Source organism: Haliotis cracherodii, unplaced genomic scaffold, assembly GCF_022045235.1.
Source record: "Haliotis cracherodii isolate W230 unplaced genomic scaffold, xgHalCrac1.p SCAF_2, whole genome shotgun sequence".
Taxonomy (NCBI): domain Eukaryota; kingdom Metazoa; phylum Mollusca; class Gastropoda; order Lepetellida; family Haliotidae; genus Haliotis; species Haliotis cracherodii.
This window is the reverse complement of record NW_027266275.1, coordinates 81,595,024-81,619,293: the sequence shown is the minus strand read 5'-3', so window position 1 is coordinate 81,619,293 and position 24,270 is coordinate 81,595,024. Positions and strand designations below refer to the sequence as shown.

Below are 24,270 nucleotides of genomic sequence, written 5' to 3'. Positions count from 1 at the left end.
GTAGCTCTGATTTTAACAATATTCCAGTTATATCAAAGCATGTCAGCTTATTGTGGGAGGAAAGCCCGAAGTGATGCAGGTCTCAGACGTTTACCACTCTGGTGAAATCCCAAGCACGGGTATGGTGCTGACAAACCAAGAAACATAATCGGGGCCGACCAGGATTCGAACCCACAGTCATAGCCAAGGAACACTAGTCAGCACAGCAAGCTGTAGCGCACAGAATCTTCACAGGGGAAAGTCAAATGATGTCGGGGCCGTATTCTAACCCCAAATCCCACAGGGTTGACCTCTCATGACCAGCACAGGTTGCTTGCGTCCTAGTCTAACCCTATAAACAGTTGTGAATCATCAACCTAGGAAAGGGCCACCCGACACAAACAAGGAGTTTTTAATTATTTCTTTCCTCTCATCGCCACGACCATAACATGAGAGAAGTAACTGTGTGCTATATTGGATCACATTTTTGTTAAGTATTAGGATATTTTTATTATTTTGCAAATGGAAATAAAAATGAAATGTGTGGCAGATTTTATGATGAGGTGGGCCATGCTGGAGAACCAAGACTATTATTTTATTAGCCTTAAATGAAGCTTTACATCTCACTTTAAAATAGAGGCAGTTGTGACACATTAGATACAGACTGAAGTATTTTCTGCTGCAGTCACCAGTATTGCAGTGGCCTACCTTGGACATGTCTGGCAGGGTGATGTTGAGGTTGCATATGGGGGACTGTGGTGCCTCGCCTCGGGCCACCTTAGGCTCCTTCATGAAGGCCACTCTGGCAGACGGCTCCTGGTCAAGGTCACGGATCTTCACCGTGCACGGTAGGCGATTTTCTCGAAATGATTTAAAGTTGACGTGGAGCTGGTCGCCAGATTTGGTGACGGGGATGAGGTTACCCGCCATTTCAACAAACTGTGGCCTTCCTTCCAGAACCTGACAAAACAGTGCACACGGATTACAGTGAGTGAGTGAGTGAGTGAGTGAGTGAGTGAGTGAGTGAGTGAGTGAGTGAGTTGGGTTTAACGCCGCTTTTAACAGTATTCCAGTTATATTGCGGCGTGTCAGCTTAATGTGGGAGGAAAGCCAGAAGTGATGCAGGTCTCAGACAGACAAACCTAGAAACATAATCGGGGAGAACCAGGATTCAAACCCGCAATCATAGGTTCCTGGCGTGCCCAAGGGATGCAACTCTGCACAAAATTTATGCCACCTTTATAATTATCAGACAACTTACCATTTAATTCTTTTTAGAAATATTCACAACTCATTGACCTTGTTTGTTCTTGAGAGATCAATTTATCATGAAAAATTGGCTTCCACAGGAAATATCGCTTGGGTTAGATCAAGCAATACCTCCAAGCAGATAATCTCTATGCCACTGAAGCTGGTTAGCAGTACTTTTTACACTCAAGACACTGCTCATTGCTGTTTATATACTGAAAATGTTGGAACAATGATTTTGGACAATGCATAGAATCTCACAAAAGTGTCTATTGACACTTAATGATAAAAGTATGGTGTTCATATAGTTGATATCAAGCAATGTTCGGGTTATGTTCTTTATGTCTAAAGTCCCAAATACAATCAAAATACTGCTATAGCTGACCTCAATGTCCCTGCTTCTAGCAACCTCTGCAAACTTCTCCTGTTTCTCCAGCGTCTTGTCCACCTTGTCGTCTGTCATGCAGAACATGCGCAGCTTGCCCTCCTCCTGGGAGTCCCGCTTGGCGAAGATGACGAACTTGGCCATGTAGGGGACGATGATTGACTCCTTGTACAGGGCAGTAGCCATCTGGGTAGCCTCCTGGATGTTCTGGCAGTCAATCAGCCAGAACCTGCAGCACATACACAGATGACAGAGCAGGCAGTGGTTGGGGCTGGGGACTGGGCCCATTCACAAAGCAAACACGTTTGGATTTAGGTCTTTCAAAAGCCATTTGTATATGTGAAACCTCAGATGTAATGGTTGATATCAATGTAGCAGGTGGAAAACGGAAGGTTGTAGGCATATACCAATATGGTAAAACCATTAAGCTTGACCATGTCAGGGAAAACCAGGAATCAAACCCATGACCAGCAGTTCCTGGAACAACTAAGGGAGGCAACTCTGTACCTCAAATTGTACACCTTAGGATCACTTATCCACTCAAGAATGTTATTACTGCTACTACAGCTATGAAGGAAGATGTACGTACCTTGCGGACACAGTTGTAGTAAAAGATACACAGTCATTGACAAGTGACATGGGCTTCGCGTCAGTGATGTCTTCCCACACCGCCGGCTCCTTCTCACCTGGAAGTCAGCATAAGGTCATCAGTCAGACACTTTTACATCAGACAGGCATTCAAGAGTAAAATCAAGTTTTGAATGTCTTAGTTAGATGAAGCAGAGACTCTGGAGCCACACACTCTTCCCACAACTTACCTCCATCTCATAAATATAGAGTCTGGTTATAATTGTATAACGCTCTCTGATGAAGTAAGTTGGGACTGATTAAGAGGATGTTTACTGATGCTGTTTTTAGCAATATTCCAGCAATGTCACAGCGGGGGACACCAGAGAGGGGCTCCACACATTGTACCCATGAGGGGGATCAAACCTGAGTCTTCAGTGCGGTGAGTTAACACTTTAACCACTCGGCTACTCTCCACTCTCTGATGAACTACTGAAATCATGAATAACATGCCACTGTTCTTTTACTGAGTGACAGTAATGAAAGATTTGTTTTGGTCGATATTTTAATTCCAAAACAAGACTAATACATGATGCATGTATTGAAAGTTTATTTCTTTATTCTGTTTTTGGTTAATGCATGGTCTAGCTTTCCATGCAAGTTACCAAGTCAGAAGCGTAGCCCCAAATGGGATCTGGTCAGTCAACCAGATGAACACAACATTGGCTGAAGAAGCTAGCCTACTGAAGCCTACCACCCAACTTGAACATCACTGTGACATCATCACGACGTCGGAATGATGTCTCACTAAACACAGTCTAGGCATCACTGAAGCATCATGACAGACATTCAACTAACTCAACCAAATTTGCTATTATTTTTATATTCATAAAACTTTGATTTATCAGTGTATAAAATACAATTCAACCTTCCCAAAATGAATTCCAAATCCAACAATTTAGTGCAGAAATAAGTTACCACTGCCAGACTAAACTACAAAGATGTGTGATGGGTCCAGGCGTGAACTAGCTACTTACGACAACATTCAATCACATTATACTACTCAAAAGTAGGTAAAGAACATCCGGCATTTTCCAATGACTATAGTTAGTCATATAAAAAAACGGGTGTTTACTGAACTTGTTTTGAGCAGTATAATATATTACTTTACATTATTAAAGGAATTTAATTTTTACTAATTTCACAAACTCTGAGGTTTTTTAGATTTAATCTGGACAATCTACATGCAAAATAATGAAATAATTGAAACATCTTTCGCTGTGGTTCCCATGCAGGATGAAATAAATTTAATTTAATTTTTTCTTTCCATAATAATGTTATTTAAGTGCATGCTAAAGAGCTGATAAGTTTCTGGAATTATTATTATGTGCCTAGTCCCTTTTCTTTTTCAGTGTAATTCTGATCTAGGTGATTAATTTATTAATCATCAAAAAGAGCAAAATCAAATGGATTTGGAAAACGGAGGTTATTTCACACCCTGGTTTTCACAATGGCTGAAATGTTCTAAGAGGAAAGGATTTTGTTAGTGATGAATCTCACAAAACAAATTAAATATTCAAATATTTGTTAAAGTATATCAAAATTTTCCGAAAGGGAAGAAAGAGATGTATAGAATTCTTATTTTTAAACTAGTGATCCCGCGTGGCTGTAATGGCTTGTATGGATCCTACAGCAAATGCACACTGCCAGGGGAAGCAGCCATCACGAGCTGTCGCCATGCATTCTGAGGTTAGGGAGCAGCTGATGCCAGTACAGCTTCTGACACAGAGCCACACGCGGAGGGGTTGCAATCAACAGCTCTGGGTGTCGGCAGCAGCATTCAAAGCAGCATGGTCGTTGTATACATGATCATGTCTAGTAACAATGGTTTCTCGAACCTGTTTTAGGTGTTTACAGATTTGGAGGAAAAGATATTTTCTCATAAAACACCTTCAACCAAATACCAATGTATTCCCAAAAAGGTAGAAATTTGTAACAATATTTACTCAAAATGTTATATGTTATATTTTAATAAAAATAAATGTAGACACCTATTAAAAAAAAAATAAGGCTTCAAGAATTTGAATATAAAATTGATGGTTTCAAAATAATTAACATTAAAAAAGTCAGTCTGGGTTAACATGGCATATAGAGCCTAAGGGTTTGAACAGACAATCCTCACAGACAGTCTTCACCAACAAACTATGGAAATTTATTATAATTCCAACACCTGAATTCTTATTTTCAAACTATTTTCTACATTGAATAGCAATGAAACAGAATGTGGAGGCAGAGCAGGAAGGAACTCGAGGAACCAAGGATGTGCATGCATGGATGGACGGACGGACAGATGGACGGACGGACGGACAGACAAGCGAAGAGCAGGGGCAGGCAGGACAGTTACCTCGGCTGTTGTGAGAGTTGTTGCCTAATTGCGGCAAAGACAAAGTAGAAAGAGCAATACATTAAATGGCAAAGGTCAAGGTCAAGGTCAACTATCTGGGCATTTACACAGCAAGAACATATATCGCAGAGTGTAGACATGACTGCATCTGTATTGGGTCTGAAGTTCTATATCACAAGTTGAAGAGTGAGTGAGTGTGTGAGTATCGTTTTACGCCGCTTTAAGCAATATTCCAGCAACATCACGGCAGGGGACACCAGAAATGGGCTTCACACATTGTACCCAACAAGTTGAAGAAGTGTTTTGAATGGGTAACATTGTATGCATGGAGTTATTCACCAAATTTATATTAATAATTATTAGACAGAAATGCAAATATAATCTGGTGAAATGTTAGCGATGGCTGTGTCACATTCAGTAATATCTCAGCCATATCGCCTCACTGTGTAATCAAGTCAGGAGAGAGTGAATATGGTTTTATGCCGCTTTTAGCAATATTCCAGCAATATCACAGCGGGAGACACCAGAAATGGGAATCAAGTCAGGAACCGAACAGAGTGACAGTGTGAGCACAATTGCATGTCATTAGGGTTCCATAATACACAGAACCAGCAGGGCACAGACGATAACCAAGACAAACCAAGGATTCAAGCCCATCAGCAGATCCTGGTACAACAAAGAGCTGCAACTCTGCACATCATTTGCACACGTTAGGCTACTTGGCCACTCAAAAAAGTGCTCTCCAATGTTAGTCACCCATTCAAAACTATCTCAACATACTGTAGCCATTTTGACCACCTAATGCCCATTCATGTCAACCTTTACAATTAGGGTACGAAGGCACAGTATCATCCAGGCCACAGCCTAGAGATGGTCTTCCCTGACGGTCACGCATCCAAGGACTAGTCACAGATAGGAACCATTGTGGATGCAGACTTCCCCACATAATGGGCACCCAATACATTCTCTGTTAAAGACTTGGTCAAAATTTTAACATCTGTTTTTTGTAATTAAATATTATCGGACATGGGGCTTCTGTGACAATAGGTCACTGAGTGGAATATGGTAGCTGATGACGATCATGAAAATACACTTAAATCCTGGTTCATGCGAACACATACATCATCAATACAATCTCTAAATGTACAGATACAAACATTGAAAACACAAGCACAAATACAACACATGATATAGAAAATAACATTGTGCCTATCACTGTGTTAAAACAAATGTAAAATTTCTAAGCAATTTAAAATATTTAAAATAAAAGTGATAGCCTGAGCTAATGCAGCATGTTGTTATATTCAAAATAATTACATTTAAACTGTGGAATACAATCCATTAGAATGAAGCGTGCTTGGCATGCCCTAGTCAATTGAATTCTGTTGTAAGATTAATTCCTATTGGATGTTTTTCTCTCTAGTAAATATCAATTCATCATGTTTTGGTACATTTACAACACAATACAGAATATAATAATCATTCCTCAAAACAGTCTACGACAATGCACAAAATTCTTGATGAGTTTGCAAATATTCAAATGCTAAATGAGTACTTGTTTGAAAAATGTTAAAACAAAAAAAACACTTAACCTACAAGTGAGTGTTTTGATGCACTCTTCAGTGGAATTGGCAAATTCGTTTTGGCTTTACGTCAGAACCCCAATAGATGAAATATTTGAAAAATTCAAAGTGTCAAATATGCCAAACGTGTTCCCCCATCAAGTATTTTGATACACTGACCAGACAACATTGAACGGATACAGGACATGTGAAAATAAACAAACATGACAACCGCTGACACTGTTTCTCGCCTTACCAGAAATACTGTAGAGAAGACGGAGTGTTGGCCGATCTCCCCCATATTGGTTGATCATGCCCTTCTGAGAAGCCTTCGGTACCGGAATGGTCAATGTGATCGGTTTGTGGAATTTTCGGCGCCTGGGTTCAACCGTTACGATGGGACTGACTGCCACACGGTTGCCAAGTTGCTTAGCAACGAGTTCAGGTGCAATGGGTTGTGCCTAGCGACAGGAAACCACAGAAAAACGAGTGTCACGGCAAAAAAATGTCCAGTTCCACAAGATCCAACATAACATTACGTCCAGGAAACTAAACGACAGGGTTTGAATGGACGACCAACTCGGTTTCGTGTTTCATGCTAAGAATCGACAATCTCCGCTACACTGGCTAATGGGACAACAGAAAGCATAGTCCAAAATAAACTCAAAATATATTCATAGAAAAATAAATCAAAATTTCCCGTCATCTCAAAGATCTTCAAACTTTACTGGCCTTGCAGCATAACGCCCGGTAGGCTAAAAACAAAAAAATCAAAATTCCACACGATTATTTCTCCGCTTCACTAAGCAGTTCTACTGTCAAAGCCTATGTCAGTCATGGAAGTCCATATCTTGAATACAGGTCTGGCATAATTGAAATAATCAACAAAATCACAGAATGAAAAGAAACATGGAGATTTGTCTGTTCAATCAGGATCAACCTTGATGTGTCTGATGGAATATTTGTTTCCGTGACTATAACTGGCTTGAGAAATGAGAATAATATGTAGGAAGGAGCAGTGAAAACACAAAACAATAATGTTTGACATTTAACAACATGATATTATCACCCTAATGTCACTATTTCTGGCAGCTAACATCTAACTTCAAATCCCATTACTTTCTTTAATCAGATACATTTGAAAATATTCAAGACAATTCTGAACTTACCAATAATGGAATTGGATTTATATTTCTCACTTAAAGGTTATTGAATTTGTTCCATATGTATGCAACAACAGAAACACATACATCCAATATGTTTTTAAAACAGGATTTTTGAAATACTTTCAAATGTACCACAGAATTCAGCTCTATACAGAGAATGACCACTGAGCCCTCGATGGAGTCCAGGGAGCGTCCTAACAATAGTCCAAGAGTACTGCAAGAATTCATCTAATCCCAACATTCCAGGAGAACTTCAAGAGCATCAATGGTTCTTGCAGAACTTCATGTACAATTTCAACTTTTACAGGTACAAATCAATGAACTTTGTCACTCTAAGTACCTCACATGTTCTCCTCTCATTTAAAGCTTGATGATCTAGATGAAACAGAGTATACCACACTCCCCATAGGTAACAGTAACGGTAAAATATGACAAGGAAACAATTGTCTCATTTCCAAAACTAGCTGCCCCAACTAAATAGTTCACTCAGATATACAAGGATGAGAATGGATACGTTCCCTTTCTGCTGAAACTTCTTTGCAATGGACCGTGATCCATATTTTGGGGGTGTTTAGGGGGAAGCCAGGAGATATTAACAAATTTGCAGATCCACAGAAGATTCTCACCCCTGTTTTTCCATAAACAGCATGTTTTGAAGAAAGTCATGGGTATTCTAATGAAATTCCAATACTTTATAAGAACTGTACTTTTAATTCATGTCAAGTACTCTCATGAACCCAAATAAATAAAATTAAATCTAGTAATTACCCTGACCTGTGCACACCCCAAAAGTGACCTCAATGGACATCCTTACGAGTTCCCAGAGAGTTGTCGCCTCAGCTATTTTATTCCACTACAAGAACCTACCTGCAGGCCAACGCGGATGGTCTTTGTGAGAGCCCCTTCTGGGAAGACGGCTTGCACCTGGGGGACGACAGTTGAGCTGATCACGCCCCCTTCTTCACCGATTTGTTTGTTCTCCTGGCGAACCTTGGTCACCAGAGCAAAGTATTGTGGGAAATCTGTTGTCAGGATACGGGTGATTCTCTTGGCTGTCAGTTCTTCCTCTTGGTCAAGTTCTACAATAACAGCCATAGTTGGTTTCAAGAGGTTCAGGAGATGCTGTATGCATTACACACATTCAACATTAGAATCATAATAATTGTTTGCATCTGCACTAAGCTGGATGAACAGCACTGGCTCAGAATCAACCAGAGTCTTACTTTGAGATGCCCAATGACAGGTGTAACTATTCATTCTTACATTGTATTAAAGAGAAAAATAATAAAATGTGTGTTATAATATTTGCAATTTTACAAATATAACCCAAAAGTATGCATTAGGTATGTATCCAACTAGTATGACTCCCTTCATCAATTATTTACATAACAGAATATTTTTCACTTCTTCTATTTCACCTGGTAAACTTGTATGACATTAATCAATCTTAAAATTTATAGAATATTTTTCAGTTCTTTTATTTCATTTTGATAAACTTCACTTTAAACATATATGCTTCTTCAAAGCGTGGATCTGCCAGTGAAGAGAAGGAAGACACTGTATATACACTGCTATGAACAACACCAATAATAGCCGTACTGTACTCGGGGGGCAACATAATACTGCCACAGGCAGGCAATATACAGGAGAGAATCCATGCACTTTCTCAGCAGGAAACAGAATCAAAATATTTGGAAAATGAGACATTAAAATATAACTATCCTCACCAAAAAGGCGACAATGATGTGTACTGAACTACCGCAGAAGTGTGTTCGAACCAAAATTCCACATTCCGAAACGTCATGATCAATAGCTATAATATTTCAGGATATAGGAGTTAATTATATTGACATTTCAATTTTCACAGAAACGGTCAGTTTGGGTTTAAACCTGTGGAACTTCTGTTTTAAACATAATGACTTTTCTTGACAGCTAGTGGGCTGACCTCCTGCACCACAAATCAATTGAGTTATCTCCCTTTGATGGAATCAAAGATGGCTGTGCACAGGTTGATGACATATTTCAGTGCATTCTCATACTTAGACATGCGAGTGCTTGTAGACAAACCACTTGAAGTTCAATGCCAAAAAGTGGTCATGGCAAATGTTTTTCATGCTTAAATAGGATTATACGTAGGAGTTGATAATGCCCCATTTCAGCACACAGCTCTGTCTAATGGGATTCATATGGATTTGGATAGGACAGAATATGTAAATCTACATACATGTGCCACTTTGCAAACATATATTTGCCACTTCTACATCACTACACCACATCAATAGAAAATACTTATATAAAACAAGACAAAGTATACAGAGTTTGTGCAATACAAAAAATACAAGACAGGATATACTGATAAAAGGAGCATATATACTACTCAAATGAAGTTAAAGAACACCTAATTCTTCCACAATGTTATATCTAAATCTATCATTCAGAACACTCAAATCTTTCATATTACTGTAGTTAATCTGTCATGCATGGCAGATTACTTGTAGTAATAAGCAAGAATCCGGTGTTCTTTAACTTCTTTTGAGTAGTATAGTTTATAGAATAGAGACCTCCATTGTCGAATGATGCCTACAGACAATGAACGTTCTACACAAAAATTTGACAATCAGAGGAGACAGGAAACATACAGGATACAATGTACAAAAACTGATGTGCCTTGTCGATACCTGTCAACTGTTTTCTCTCTGGAATGTGGTACGAATGTTAAAAGTGTGTGAAATGTTTTCCACTTCTTTGTTTTTAACTTTTAGATATCACATTTTTGATAAGAAAGAAGTTCTCCATATGATCTGTGCACACAGACACATATAAAGAATTAGAGATCTTTTACAAATTGTCATCCTGACTTATTGATTTGTAAATCATGGTACAAGATTTCCGAATATGAACTTTGAAGATTTAATTTCAGTCACAAGTAATATTATATGTATCACCATCACATAATATGCAGACAGACTCCATGTATTGATTACCACTGTAGAACTATCTATTTAAACCAAATTGACACATCATTTTTCAAAACTGCATTGACAGCTTGTCACACAGCAAGCAAATCTAATTATCCTAGATCGCTCAATACTGATTGTGTACACATTCCCTTTTACCTCATCCGTCTCAGTCCCCTGAAGCATATTAATATCCCTTCCTCCCAGTCCTTGCTGTAATGCTAATGCCACAAATGAAGTCTAGATTTTCCACAGGTTCAGAATCTTTCATCTAACTGGGGCTCCTTTTTAATTTAACTAGTGTTTATTTCTATCAAAATTATATATTTTGATAGACTAAACATTAGTCTACCTTATACCCTATAAGTGTGTTTAAGAAGCATTTATCCCAGTAGTATTCTACACTGGAGTCAGTCTGCACATGTGACAGTGGTATGTGCGTGCTCTAGAACCAAGGACATGCTCACTCCACAAGCTAGACACCGAGCCAGACTGTGATGGTGACGGCGTCACGCCTTCAGCACCTTCCAGACTGCCGCCAAGGGCATCGTTCACTGCTTCTTCTGTGGCCACCATGGGGTGTTCATACCAGTTCTTGCCATTGTCGCTTCTCATGATCACAACCTCTCGCTCTTTGCCACGGAGTGATGCAAAGTGGGGAACCTCGATGATGATTGGTCTGAAACAATCATTACCACATAAACAACATGTTCCAACATACATGAACTTCCTTATTTCGTGACTTGGTTAGGTGTCCTCTCTAGGACTCTTTTTCTAAATATGATTTGATGTGTTTGTATAGTGAGGCTGGAAGTGGTGAACCCAGGTTTCATCCAGAGTCACAAATTGTTGCAAGAACCTTTCTGGGTCAGCTTCAAACAGAGCTAGATTATCATGAGACATATTGTGCCTGGTGCATTTTTTATCAGATGTCAGAATGTTTTTGGACCCATTTGATCAGTCATGAAGAAACAATGAAAGCGTGTATTCGTGAAAAATAGTACACAAGGTCTTTTCACGAATACACGCTTTTGAGGTCTTTTCTTGACATTAATAATTCCTTGCTGACAAGGAGTCAATGAGAAAATACAACCAACTACACCCATTGTATGCATGTATCTAGGCAGTCTTGTGTATTGTGTGTTAATTTAGCCAGCATTTTCTCATTGAAACAGCTTCATATTTGATGCAAACATACTGTTCGAACTTAGGGGAGGTTCTGGAGCCTTTTAGGTCTTCTAAAGCACTTGAATCTAGGGACCAAAAACCTTTAACTTTCAACATTAGAGTTATGACAAGGTCCCTGTGACATCATGCTTCATTTGGAACACTGCAGCTGAATGTGAAATGGTGAAGTTGATGTCTATGCATGTGTGTTTTGTATACCTGGAAAAGTTCATCTTGATACGGTTACACCAACACCAGCCATATGTCTTTGACAGAGCCTTGCAACAAGATTAACTTGCTGCCAATGCTGAATGAATGGTCAAGTCATGTTTACTTAGTCCAAGGGCACCTGTTCACAGACACGATTCAAGATGGTGCATCGAAGTCTTGGAGCAACACATGTTGCCTGAAAGTTGTCCATATAGGTTTGGTTTGGGTGTATAACTCCCATATCTACCTGGTGCCGTGTTACACACTACTCATAGAGATGACTAGCTGTATAATATCAGACTTTAACCTCAATGTTTCTGGTGTATAACTCTACCATATCTACCTAATGCCAACTTATAGACAACTATTAGAGATAAACATTGGGATAATGTCAAGCTTCTACCAGTAGGGTTTGGTATATTACTCCATATCTACCTAGTGCCAAGCTACTTACAACTAAAAGAGATAAACATTGTGATAATGTCATGCTTCTGCCAATTTGGTTTGGCTGTACATCGACAATGGTGCCACCACCTCAAAACTAGCATGTTGCTAGGATACCCAAGACAATAATCAGCAGACATAGATCAAAGAGTCCAGTCCCTCCAAGTCTGGTCTAGGGATAGTTCCCAGGTACAAGCTACCTTCCTGGGTGTCTTGTTACACTCTCCACACAAGAGCTGACCCCGGCTGTACAACAACAATCATACCGTTATCTCAACCTGGAATCGTTGCAGGTGACTGCACAAAATAAATGTTTTGATTGGGTCCATATCCCCCCTTGAAATATCTGTGTATTTAACATCTGATAGCTGGTAGATTGAGCGAAGACTTCTATCAGCATCTGACAGCATAACACATAGCCTTTCTTCAAAATAATCTCTGCAATCAATATTCCTCACATTCCCAAGTCTTTAATCTACAATAATACGTGTACTGATCTGAAGGAGGTGGTTAAGATAACTATTTCTTAAGTATTTAAGTAACTGAACTATTTCAGCTCAGTGTGATGATCAGAATGGCCAATAACAAAGAACTGGCTAATATGTACACACAAAAATGGCCTGTGTCGAGCACGTTTGTATTGGGAGCCTCGGAACATTGTACATAATTTCCACTCTTTTGCCTTTTACGTTCAGTGGAATCTGTTTTTTGGGTGGATAATTAAGACTTGTTATTGTACGTTTAAAATCTAAATGGAACCATGAACAGCAGGGGGGAGGAGCCTAGTGGCTAGTGCGTTCACTTGTTACACCGAAGACCCTGGTTCGATACCCCACATGGGTACAATATGTGAAGCCTGTTTCTGATGTCCCCGCCGTGATATGGCTTGAATACGGTAAAACTCACTCACTCACTAAGAAATATTTCCAAAACACATTACCGTATATAATAAATAATATATACCATAAGTTAAAATATTAAAATTTTCAATATTAAAATTTGCAAAAGTACATTGAACACATTCTCTAAGATGTCTAATCAAGTAAATTAACCTTTGTACTGCTGTACTGACACAGAGATCAAAAAGGTACTGACACAGAGATCAAAAAGATATGTCAATGATTAAAAAGTTACCTATATGTTAATACTTTTAACACATTTATGTTTAACATTTTCAGAATTCAATGGAATAATGCAGGTCTTCAGTGTCACATGCACACGTTCCCAATATTGCCATTAACATGTCTACAATTCACAGTTATCAGTAGTGAGTGAGTGAGTGAGTGAGTGAGTGAGTGAGTGAGTGAGTGAGTGAGTGAGTGAGTGAGTTGGGTTTAATGCTGCTTTAAACAGTAATCCAGGAATATCTCGTCGCATCAGATATATATGGGAAGGATGCCCAAAGTGATGTAGCTCTCACTTTGGAGAGACCCAGGAGCTCGGTAAGGGTGATGACAAACATTGAAACATAATCGTGGTGAAGCGGGATTCGAACCCATGACCACATGGTTCTGGCGTGTGCCAAGGGAGGCAGGGAATTGACTAAGCAGTGTACACATGCCTGAACAACATCATTTTTAAACACATCTGAGGCTAATTTAATGTCAGAATAATATTTTGATAAATCAAAGTCAACGGCAACATATAATGGCGACCTGGCGTCAGGTCAAGAGTGTATTAACGCCTGTTGGTGTGCCGGTATAAAGGTTAACCCAAAAGACATAGTGCTTATCAGACAATATCACCCTTGTTTCATCACAGTATCATTTACATTCAAAACACAAGAAATGGCTGCCACTCATGTTTGTACTTATTTTTAGACATAAGCAGGGAGCTGAAGAGACGCATCATCTGAAAACCTGATCAAGAATTGACCTCAGCGTTTAGTAGGAAGGATATTTGTATGTTTAAATCATCAGCCTTTGATCTCAGACTTTTTATACAGGAAGTGTAACAGACTACATGCCAATGATCCAATTACAATGGTTGTTAGCGTATTCCTTATGTCAAATGTCGAACATCAACTAGAAGACAATAGACATCAAGATAAACATACACGGTCAATAGCATATTTTTGCATTGATTACCTTCGTTACAGTGTAAAACAAACCTATGTCAGTTAACCTGCATTAAAGTAACTGTCTGACAAGGCATCATTTGAAGTGAATGAGTGAGTAAATAAGGTTTGAAGCTGCTTTTAGCAACATTGCAGCAAATTAATAGCAGGGATTCCAGAAACGTACTTAACACATTTTACCCTTGTGTGAATTGAACCCAAACCATGTCTTTTGGTGACAAGTGAACTCTTCAAACACTATGCTACCCTACTGCCCTCATCATTTGAAATACTTGCAACATACTTACAGATAACAGCAATAGTTTTCATAATCCAGATTTAAATCAAAATTTTACACACGCAATTTAGGAGCTTTACTGGAAATCATTATATGAAACATTTTGTTTCCCTAACAACTCTAACAGTCCATGTAATCAATAACTTTTAAACACCAGATCCTGAATGCGTAACATTTATCAGTTTCATGATTTTCCTGTGTACATATCATTCAATAACCATCAAAACGTTTCTCTTGGTTAGTGTCGCACTCAGCAATATTCCAGCTACATGGCCTGATGGCCATCTCTTACAACAAGCATAGGTTGCTGAAGGTCAATTCTAACCCGAATCTTCACGAGGCATCAAAATGTCAATACAGCATGAATCATAAGAAATAACATAGGAAGGGAACTGACTGTTTTTAGCTCAGTTTAAACTTTATTCCATTACTAGAAAGTAAATAAACACAATAGTCTCATCAAAATTAAATATAGCAAAAGAAATTACATAGGAAGAGAATTGACTGTTTTGGGCTCAGTTTAAAATTTATCTTATTACCAGATAATAGTAAATAAACACAATGGTCTCATCAAAATTAAATATAGCATGGATTTAGAGAAATATTGTAGTTATTTAGGGAATCTGTAAACACTGTCACATCTATGTTGTTTCCATACTGTCTCCATGCTATGACGCTGACTCATATGTGTGTGTGGTACATCAGCTAGCCAGACCTGACAGAGAGCCGGTGTCACATCCCTGTTATCTACAGCCTCCGACCTGCTTTTTTCACACCCTGGAGTCATCACCTGTCCTGACCAACCAATCCTGTTATCTACAGCCTCCGACCTGCTTATTTCACACCCTGGAGCCATCACCTGTCCTGACCAACCAACACTGTTATCTACAGCCTCCGACCTGCTTATTTCCTCCTCCCCCCCCCCATGCAGTCCACACACACACCATACCCTGTACCAACTGACAACGTTTCAACATTTCACCCCACACATCACTCAGTAACACCAGCTCATGGTTGCCATTGCAAGTTGAAATATGTCCTGATCAGTCTCAAATAGAAGGGGGTGCATCAGTTGTCATGAACAGTTTATATGGCCATTATGATTGACAGGGAGACACGGAGGCCTGGCTTAGTCTATACACAAGCCACTTGACCTTGCTGCATCATGGAGCTGTGTCTATTTCAACCTGTCGCAAACTATTATTGGGATGTGTATTTCTTCATATTTACTTCCAAGTGTAGTGGCTGTGGGGTAGCCTAGTGGTTTAAGCGTTCACTCGTCACACCAAAGAACTGGGTTTTATTCCCCTAATGGGTACAATGTGTGAAGCCCAGTGACAATTTTAATGTCACTATTCAAAGCAAAGTCACTTAAAAGGAGCCAACAATTGGTTTTCCCCCAAAACACATTTTTTTCAGGACAATCAAGAGTATCAAGAATATCACATGGTCCATACCTTACCACGTGTCAAATATTTGGCAATGTGCCCGTCAAATGTTTGATAACTAAGCTGTTAAATGCTTGGGAATTTAGGTTTTAAGTGTTTGATAATTTAGTTGTTAAATGCTTGGGAATTTAGCTTTTAAGTGTTTGATAATTTAGTTGTTAAATGCTTGGTAAGTTAGCTTTCAAGTATTTGATAATTCTGCTGTTAAATTTTTGGTAAGCAAGCTTCCAAGTGCATGATAATTTTCGCTGTTAAATGCTTGGTAATTTAGCTTTCAAGTGTTTGATAATTTCACTGTGAAATGCTTGGGAATTTAGCTTTCAAGTGTTTGATAACTTGGCTGTTAAATGTTTGGTAAATTTCTTGTCAAATGTCAAACTATTTGCACCTATAATTGTAACTTTGTCTGATCAGGCATCCGAATACTTCAGAGCCACAGAGTATCTACCCACATGCTGCCGTTCACTCTGGGTAGTGACAGTTTTCTTTGGGTATTCAATATACTTTTACTCCCTTGGTCCAGTCAGTTGGGTATTGGTTTGACCAATGAGTGGATAAACATCTTTTTAATATTAGGACATTTCCATGACATATTTATTTAATAACTTTTCTGTACTCATTACCTATTCTAACAAACTGCTTTGCAACATTTTGAAACAAATCTGTCAATGACCTAAAATAGCATGCTTATTTAACCGATAAGATATCTTGTGTTAGGTCCAAACCTGTCTAAATTGTCTTCAATGCTCTCGGCAACAACATCTACATGAACTATTCACGGTCACATCTTGACTTGAACAACTGGCGACAGGAGAGCTTCACAGATGACCTCTCTTTAAGCTTGTGTAAAGTAACGGCTGTACAAAGCCATTATTCAGTGAACATGATCTTGAATGAGGCAATGAAACGAGCATTACATTGTCAAACTTTCCTCACAAAAGTACATCCATATTTGCTAAGTGGGAAAAAGGCGATATTTCATGTGTGTTCATGTGAGTGAGTGAGTGAGTGAGTGAGTGAGTGAGTGAGTGAGTGAGTGAGTGAGTGAGTGAGTGAGTTGGGTTTAAAGCCGTCTTGAACAGTATTCCAGCATGTCTGCGTGACAGACAAACCTAGAAACATTATCCAAGCTGGATTCGAACCCACAACTCTTAGACGACTGGCCACCCGTGACCCTTTTATAGATACATGTAATATTTTCAAAGATACCAGTAATTCGTAATATGGAGTACCAGTAATAATGAAACAGATTACAAAGGATGACATTCTATCAAACTGCTATTTGACATTCACTGCCTGACAAAGAACAGTTGGAATGTTCCTTTGATTTCATTACAAACTGCAAAAAAACCCAGACTATTTCCATAATTAAAACTGACATGGTACGATGAGACTTGATACAAGTGATGGTGTCTCTCTGCTTAATACAGCAATTCAAATTTGTCTCGCTGCCTCATTATCAAAATTTTATACAACACGTCTCCACAGGAGATGTAACCAGTTTTGACATCCCAATAAACTTTCAGTAATCACTGTCATTTTCCTGATTTAACTGCATTTTGTTAGCATCAACGGCCATTATGCAGTCATAAATGACAGTTGAAGCTTGGAATAGAATACAACATGTAGTTGTTTAATGTCATGATGCATGGACTGGGTCACAAGTGCTCGTCATTCCGACAAACACTACAACATGAAACTGGTTAGAGAACACTGGCTTGCTGTAAGTCTTTGTGAGTCAGTGATAACCTAGTTTGATAACATAGCGATATGTACTATTCCACTTTTCATAGGGACATTTCATCTTTCCATGAGACACAAGACTGATTCTCATGATATGTCATGTGTAAGTAAATTAACTGACACATCTGTCTCTTCCTATCAAAACTCAAGTTTACCTTGGTGATGGGTTTATCATTTGTCTGAGGAATGGCCTATGGAGACATTTTGGTAGAATAATCTTTTTATCATTTTCATCAATGTCAAGAAGAGGTGTGTGAGTGAGAGAGGTTTTACGCCGCTTTTAGCAATATTCCAGCAATATACTGCGGGGAACACCAGAAATGGGCTTCACACATTGTACCAGTGGGGAATCGAACCCAGGTCTTCGGCGTGACATGTGAACGCTTCAACCACTAGGCTACCCGACCGCCCCCAAGGAGAGGTGAGGTGAGGTGAGGTGAGGTGAGGTGAGGTCTAACATCACAGTCAAGATTACTGCACTGATATAATGACATGCAGGGAAATGTGTGTGTGTGTGTGTGTGTGTGTGTGTGTGTGTGTGTGTGTGTGTGTGTGTGTGTGGTTTGTTTGTGTGTGTGTGGTGTGTGTGTGTGTGTGGTGTGTGTGTGTGTGTGTGTGTGTGTGGGTGTGTGTGTGTGTGTGTGTGTGTGTGTGTGTGTGTGTGTGTGTGTGTGTGTGTGTGTGTGTGTCTGCTTGTACTAGTACAGACTATCGAAGTCCGCAGTTCAACACTAATACCCTTCACAGTACAGGGACTCTGAGCCGACCAGTCCTTGTTTTATCCCTTTAATGCTGAGCGCCAGGCAGGGCTTACAATAAGTAATATTTGTTATCATCTTGGTGTGACTTGGCCAGGGATCGAACCCCGACCTTCTGTGACTGCACACGTGTCAAAGCACTCGTTTCTCCTATCTTGGCTGACATGACATTTTTCCTTTGTTTGTTGTTTAATGCCTCACTCAGCAATATTCCAGCTATATGAAGGTAGTCAGTAAATAACTGAGTCTGGACCAGACAATCCAGTGATTGACATCATGGGCATCGATCCATGCAATTGGGTGAGCCTGACCACCCGTTTTCGTTAGTTGCCTCTTACGACAAGCAAAGTTGCCTTTTCTGGCAAGTATGCTATTCTATGCCAGATCTTCATGGACGTGACAGAGAAAGAGGGGTGTTAGAAAGGCACTTCCTTCAGCTGCACAAGGTGTGCGTGCTATTTTCTTGTATCGTCCCCTCAATTACCTCTCCAGTTGGTTTGCCAATCACCTGCTGTAGGTGGGTGTCTCTCAGAAAAACCAGAAAGAGTTGCTGTGATGTCAGTGGTGTCTAGAGGTTAACGAAATGCTGGGGTCCACATCCCAAAATACAGTATATTTATTTCAATAGTACGATATTCTTTCAATTTGCAGGTGAATCACAACCCTTTATCATTTGTTTTTATGTTTCAGAGATCGAAGATGGGACATTGTAGGGCAGAATAATATAGGCTGGAGGGCACTGTGAATGTTAAGCTATTTATAGCCAACAGGGAAATACTAGAGAATCTGTGTAAACTGGTTGTTGAACAGCCTCTGTTATTATTCACTTGTTTCACATCAATACAATTTGTAATGTAAGGAATCACATGTATCGCGATACAGGGACAGTAAATTGATACATTGTATCAAGGGTTGTATCGGGACAAAATACTGTATCGCCATACTGTTGAACTATTTATGGAGTCGTGTGTAACTTGTTTAGTGGTAGATTGTAAGCCAACATACCAACTCACTTGCCTACATGGTGGTGAGACTTTGCTGTGTATTATCTTCACAACTGGTACATATAATCATGTATAGCTTGAACCGTTGTCTATATCAATGAAGGCACTTTCACTAGGATTACGTTAATTAGTCTGCAGTAACCCTGACTGGGTTCACCCTGGGGATTCTGGGTAAGAAAATAGCTCTGCAGCAACTTCGCTTTGATTGTCTAAAGGTGACTAAATGGATTGGGTGGTCATGCTTGTTTGTGATTTTATTGTTGAACAGTTTGTCAGCACTATACCCGTGCTTGTGGGTTTCACCGAAGTGGTAAACGTCTGAGACCTGCATCACTTCGGGCTTTCCTCCCACAATAAGCTGACACGCCATGATATAACTGGAATACTGTTAAATCCAACTCCCTCACTAACTCAACTATGGTGATGAACACAGTTATAAAATATCTATGCTAATTTGTAAACAAACCACTTACCCCAAGAACTTAGTGGCAACAGGGCCCATCTCAAGAATCCTTGCAGCGAGACCTTCACCTTCATTGAGCGAAGGTGGGTGCATCAGCTTCTCCTTCTTCAGCAGACGGCAAGTAACCCGGGTGGGCATGGAGGCCTTGCGGGGTGGAATAATTATCCGTACTCCAGAATGACGACATCCTCGCATGGCGCCGCCACGAGCATCCACCATGAAGCTGATCAAGAAACTGGAAACAAACAGAAAGAAATGCAAACATCTTCACACTGACACGAAAACTCTACTGGCATATTTTTCCTTGCTCTGCATGTCTGATTTGAACAATATCAAAAACATTTATAGTTTATCACATTATACAAATGTGTGTTCACTTGCCAACATGGCAGAAATAAATATGCTGTTCCACTTCTGATGGGGATACTTTATCTTTCCATGATACACAAAACTGATTTCCATCATATGTGAAGTGTTTATTTAAATAGAATGACATATTGATCATCCCCATCAGAAGTTCAGTGGAATAATATACAAACACTAACTAATTAATAACTTGATAGCAACCCTATCTCACTATCTACTGAAGAAAACAAAAAACCTATGGAGACCGAGCAAGTCTAGAATGAATAAATATTCTGGAGTAATTGCAGTTGACTTCTACAAGCATTAGTGGCAATAAAAGCTAAGCAAACATTGCCATTTGGGGTCCCTTATGAAATAGGTCCATACACGTATCAGATTAGAATATTTCCCATAAATCCTGCTGAACAGGGACAGGTGCAGTCTAATGGAGTTGCTGAAGGACACTTGGAGAATGTGCAGACAGGCATGTGCATCAACATTTTCACAAGTGCAGGTCGTGTGTGTCACAACATGGCATTCAGCACCTGTGCAGCAACGCTTAAATATTGTCTCATGTCGTTTTAATCAAGCTTGTCACCTTGTACCTGAAACATGGCTGACAAAACTGCATAACACAACGTAGACAAAATGCATTTGCGTAAGTACATTCATGCCGAGCACATATTTGCACTTTCCTCCTATCGTTGGCTGAGTCAAATTTGTACCTTATTTCTAGAGAGTTCCTACAGTCGGCTGAGTCAAATTTTTATTTTATTAGTAGAGAGTTTCCACAGTCGGCCGAATCAAATTTGTTTCTAGAGAAGTTTTACAGTTGGCCAAGTCAACTTTATTTCTAGAGAGTCAATCTGAATATATATTCACCATAAATGATTAAATTTAACTGAATTTTCCTGTGACCAAAACAATGTTTAATGTTTCTGAAGCATAAACAAGGAACCCTGGAGAAGCCGTGAAACCTGTCGATGGTTTGGATGTTATGTAAATGAAATTCAAAGACTATCACATCTTCCTGCGATTACAGGTCTGACATTTAATTCCCCAAGAGAGAAGGCAATTTGACTACGTCGCATACAAGAGAAAGCTCCATACCAACACACCCACTCCTCCATCACATACAGAAAACAAACAAACACATTCAGCGTGCTAATTCAATCACTGTGGCTGAAATCCATATATGCAGTCCAAAGAACACCAGTACTAAAACTCAGACTTCCTAAATTTCAATCCCAGATGGCTGTCCCCACAGAAGAAAAGATAATATGACATTTCTTAAGTGTTGCAACCTTTTCAGCTTCCTTCCAGTGGATTTCCCATTTGGTCAAATCCTTACTGGAGACAGTGTTTGCACGGCCATGTCTCCAATGACGGCATTCAGCAGCTAATTATTTCTCGGTAGTTATCGATAATGGAGTCGATCAAATCAATACAGGTTGGGTCATGTTGACATTGTTCTCCCTACACTCACTGCAGACGGAATCGGTCTAAGATAGCTAACGGAATCGGTCTGAGATAGCTAACGGAATCGACACACCGTTAAGGAGGTTTCCAGCACAGTAACATAAATTCCACATCTTGATGAGGAATTCATCAAATTCCTCTTGAGATGTTTATCGACAAATCCACTTCACTGATACGACAAGCAGACATCTCAAACACTTTCGAACACACTTTTCACTGAAAATCCACCTTACTAATACAACATGCAGATGACAAAAGACGAAGATTATTTCCTGGATACTTTTCACTGAAAATCCATCTTATCAATATCCTAAGCAGAAGACGGCGGTAAATTCAGCCAGCCTTGCATTACACATCACCATAAAGTCATGCAACATGACTAAAGTCTCTCTCTGTTTACCTTTTGAACATTGCATTAGCATTCAGACTCTTCCCTTGAATGTAACACTTGCCCTAATGTTTATACTGACAAGACATCACTCCATGAGGTTAAAACCTGGCCTCAACACGTATTGATAAAGTATCCATGTTTCCACACACGCTGTGATCAAACAACGTTATGTATGATTACACTCTGAAGGCAGAATCAGATGTGATGTAATTCATTGCATCACTTCACGTAACAAGTCCAATGAATCTGTCGTCTGCTTCCAACAGCCAGGGCATGCATGATCAGGCATTTGTCGTCTGCTTCTGACATCTGGGGCATGCATTATCAGACACATTGGCAACAGGAATTTAAGCAATAATTCCTCTATCCAACAAGCATTTTAAGTATTTTCAAATGATTTGAATTGGGAAATGAATGGCACATATAAAATAACAAGGGTTGCCCCTTGGAGAAAACCATTACAAGAATGCATGGCCAAACAATGGCATCTGAACACAGTAGATCTAATCCTAGGTATATGCATGTCTACATCTCACATGCACTCTCCACAACAACATCGCAGTGGAGGACAGCGTCAACCATGGACCATAAATACCTCTCTTCAATTATCATGTTGCAGTTTGATGGAAGAATCGATGGTGCAAGATGGTAGACCCTCTAAACCCTGAACAACCAGGTTTTCTATGGTGGAGCTCTTCACTTCTGCTGGAAACCCAGTCTCCCCACTAGACTTATCACCTCTACAGTCGGACAGCACTGAAACGGCTCCAAACCAGCTAGACTGACCACCTGACTGCTGCCTTCTGGACTGGAGAGAGGAGTAGCCAGACCATCTGTAGCTGCTGCCTGTCTTTCTACAGCTCCGGGACTGAAGATGGCTGAGCAGCACAGTGACTAAGACAGACTTCTCAGGTTGGTGCAAATTCAGCCAGTGAACATGTGCGGCACAGGAATGTAATCAATGCTTGCAGTGATAGGAATCCCTCACTCTGACATTATTACCTGGTCACCCCTATTTTGGATCAGTCCATTACTTTTTACCTCCCCCCACCTTCTTCCTAGAGTGGCCTGTCTGCCTTTACAAGAACAATGCAGATTGTTTTGTTTACCTATTGTAAGTCAACACAACTAGGCCTGGATTAAGGTAGACATAAGTCCCTATGAAAACAACTGTATCCACTTAAGGCACCCTAGAGAAATATTTTGACAAAGTTTTCTTATCTAGAACCAATTATGACAGGCATGGGGATAAGCAATATAATATTGTTGTAAGCATATTTATATTGTTGTTAGCATAATTATATTGTTGTAAGAATTAGAATATCTCTGGACAACATTTTGGCTTCAAAACTTCAAATACTTCAAAATTATCATAACTTTCCATGAACAAATGTACCTGTATCTCATTCTTTCAGATGATATAAAAAGCTCAGGAACAATTGATACTGTTTATTCAAAAACAAAATTGATTTGCATAAAATATTGCTATTAGTCTAGTTGAGGTTTGCTAAGAGGAAAGCTAGGTTAAAAAATTTTCACTTCATACTTTTCCAGCCACAGACATCCCCTTACTATGGCTGCACCGCCCCCCTCTGAGACAGGCATTCATCAGCCTACATCAGTACCTGCCAATTTGCCCCGTTACAGCACTACCCACTGATTACAGCAGGCCTCAGGACCCCTAAAGAGCCTGGAAACCGGGCACATAAAAATGTTTAACAATATAGCTCAATGACAACTAGCTATGTCGCAGCATAGATTTAAAACCTCCCACCTCTAGTCTCAATACCACATCCCACCTAGACTACTCCACCCCCCTCAGCCTCCCACCTAGTCTCCCCCACCCCTAAAAAATATATAAATAAACATTTAAAAAAAATAGAACATAAAAATAGAGAGAAATTATCTCAAAAACACTTATCCCCTTCCCTCCCCATCCCAACCTGTCTGTCACCACAACATGTCTCATAAGATTGGGCTTCAACATACATCACTTAAACACAACTCACCAACTCCCAAATTCACTCGTAAAACCTACCCCCCAGACCCGGTTCCCCCCAATAAAAACAAAACAACAACACCCCCATAGGTTCACACCTCCCATACCCCTGGGCTACACAAACTGACCCTGCAACCTTTCACTACGATCTGCAGGTCCTGAGGCCATCAGTCTGTGAATAAAGCACACTTGTGTGG

General features: G+C 39.7%; 1 protein-coding gene across 50 annotated transcripts in view; it reads right to left on the bottom strand.

Moving 5' to 3' along the window:
• Positions 1-24,270, bottom strand: part of LOC139468586 (ankyrin-2-like) — a 211,406-nt gene that overhangs the window by 61,013 nt on the left and 126,123 nt on the right. For 45 of the 50 annotated variants that reach the window (XM_071250662.1, XM_071250670.1, XM_071250664.1 and 42 more), the window contains 8 exons: positions 19,870-20,094; positions 10,736-10,947; positions 8,179-8,390; positions 6,402-6,606; positions 4,584-4,607; positions 2,202-2,298; positions 1,613-1,841; positions 688-939 (listed from right to left, as the gene is read on the bottom strand). In XM_071250662.1, the coding sequence (XP_071106763.1) occupies positions 688-939; positions 1,613-1,841; positions 2,202-2,298; positions 4,584-4,607; positions 6,402-6,606; positions 8,179-8,390; positions 10,736-10,947; positions 19,870-20,094 (1,456 nt within the window). The remainder of the gene's footprint in view (positions 1-687; positions 940-1,612; positions 1,842-2,201; positions 2,299-4,583; positions 4,608-6,401; positions 6,607-8,178; positions 8,391-10,735; positions 10,948-19,869; positions 20,095-24,270) is intronic. The other 5 variants (XM_071250674.1, XM_071250678.1, XM_071250708.1 and 2 more) reach the window with 3 other exon arrangements.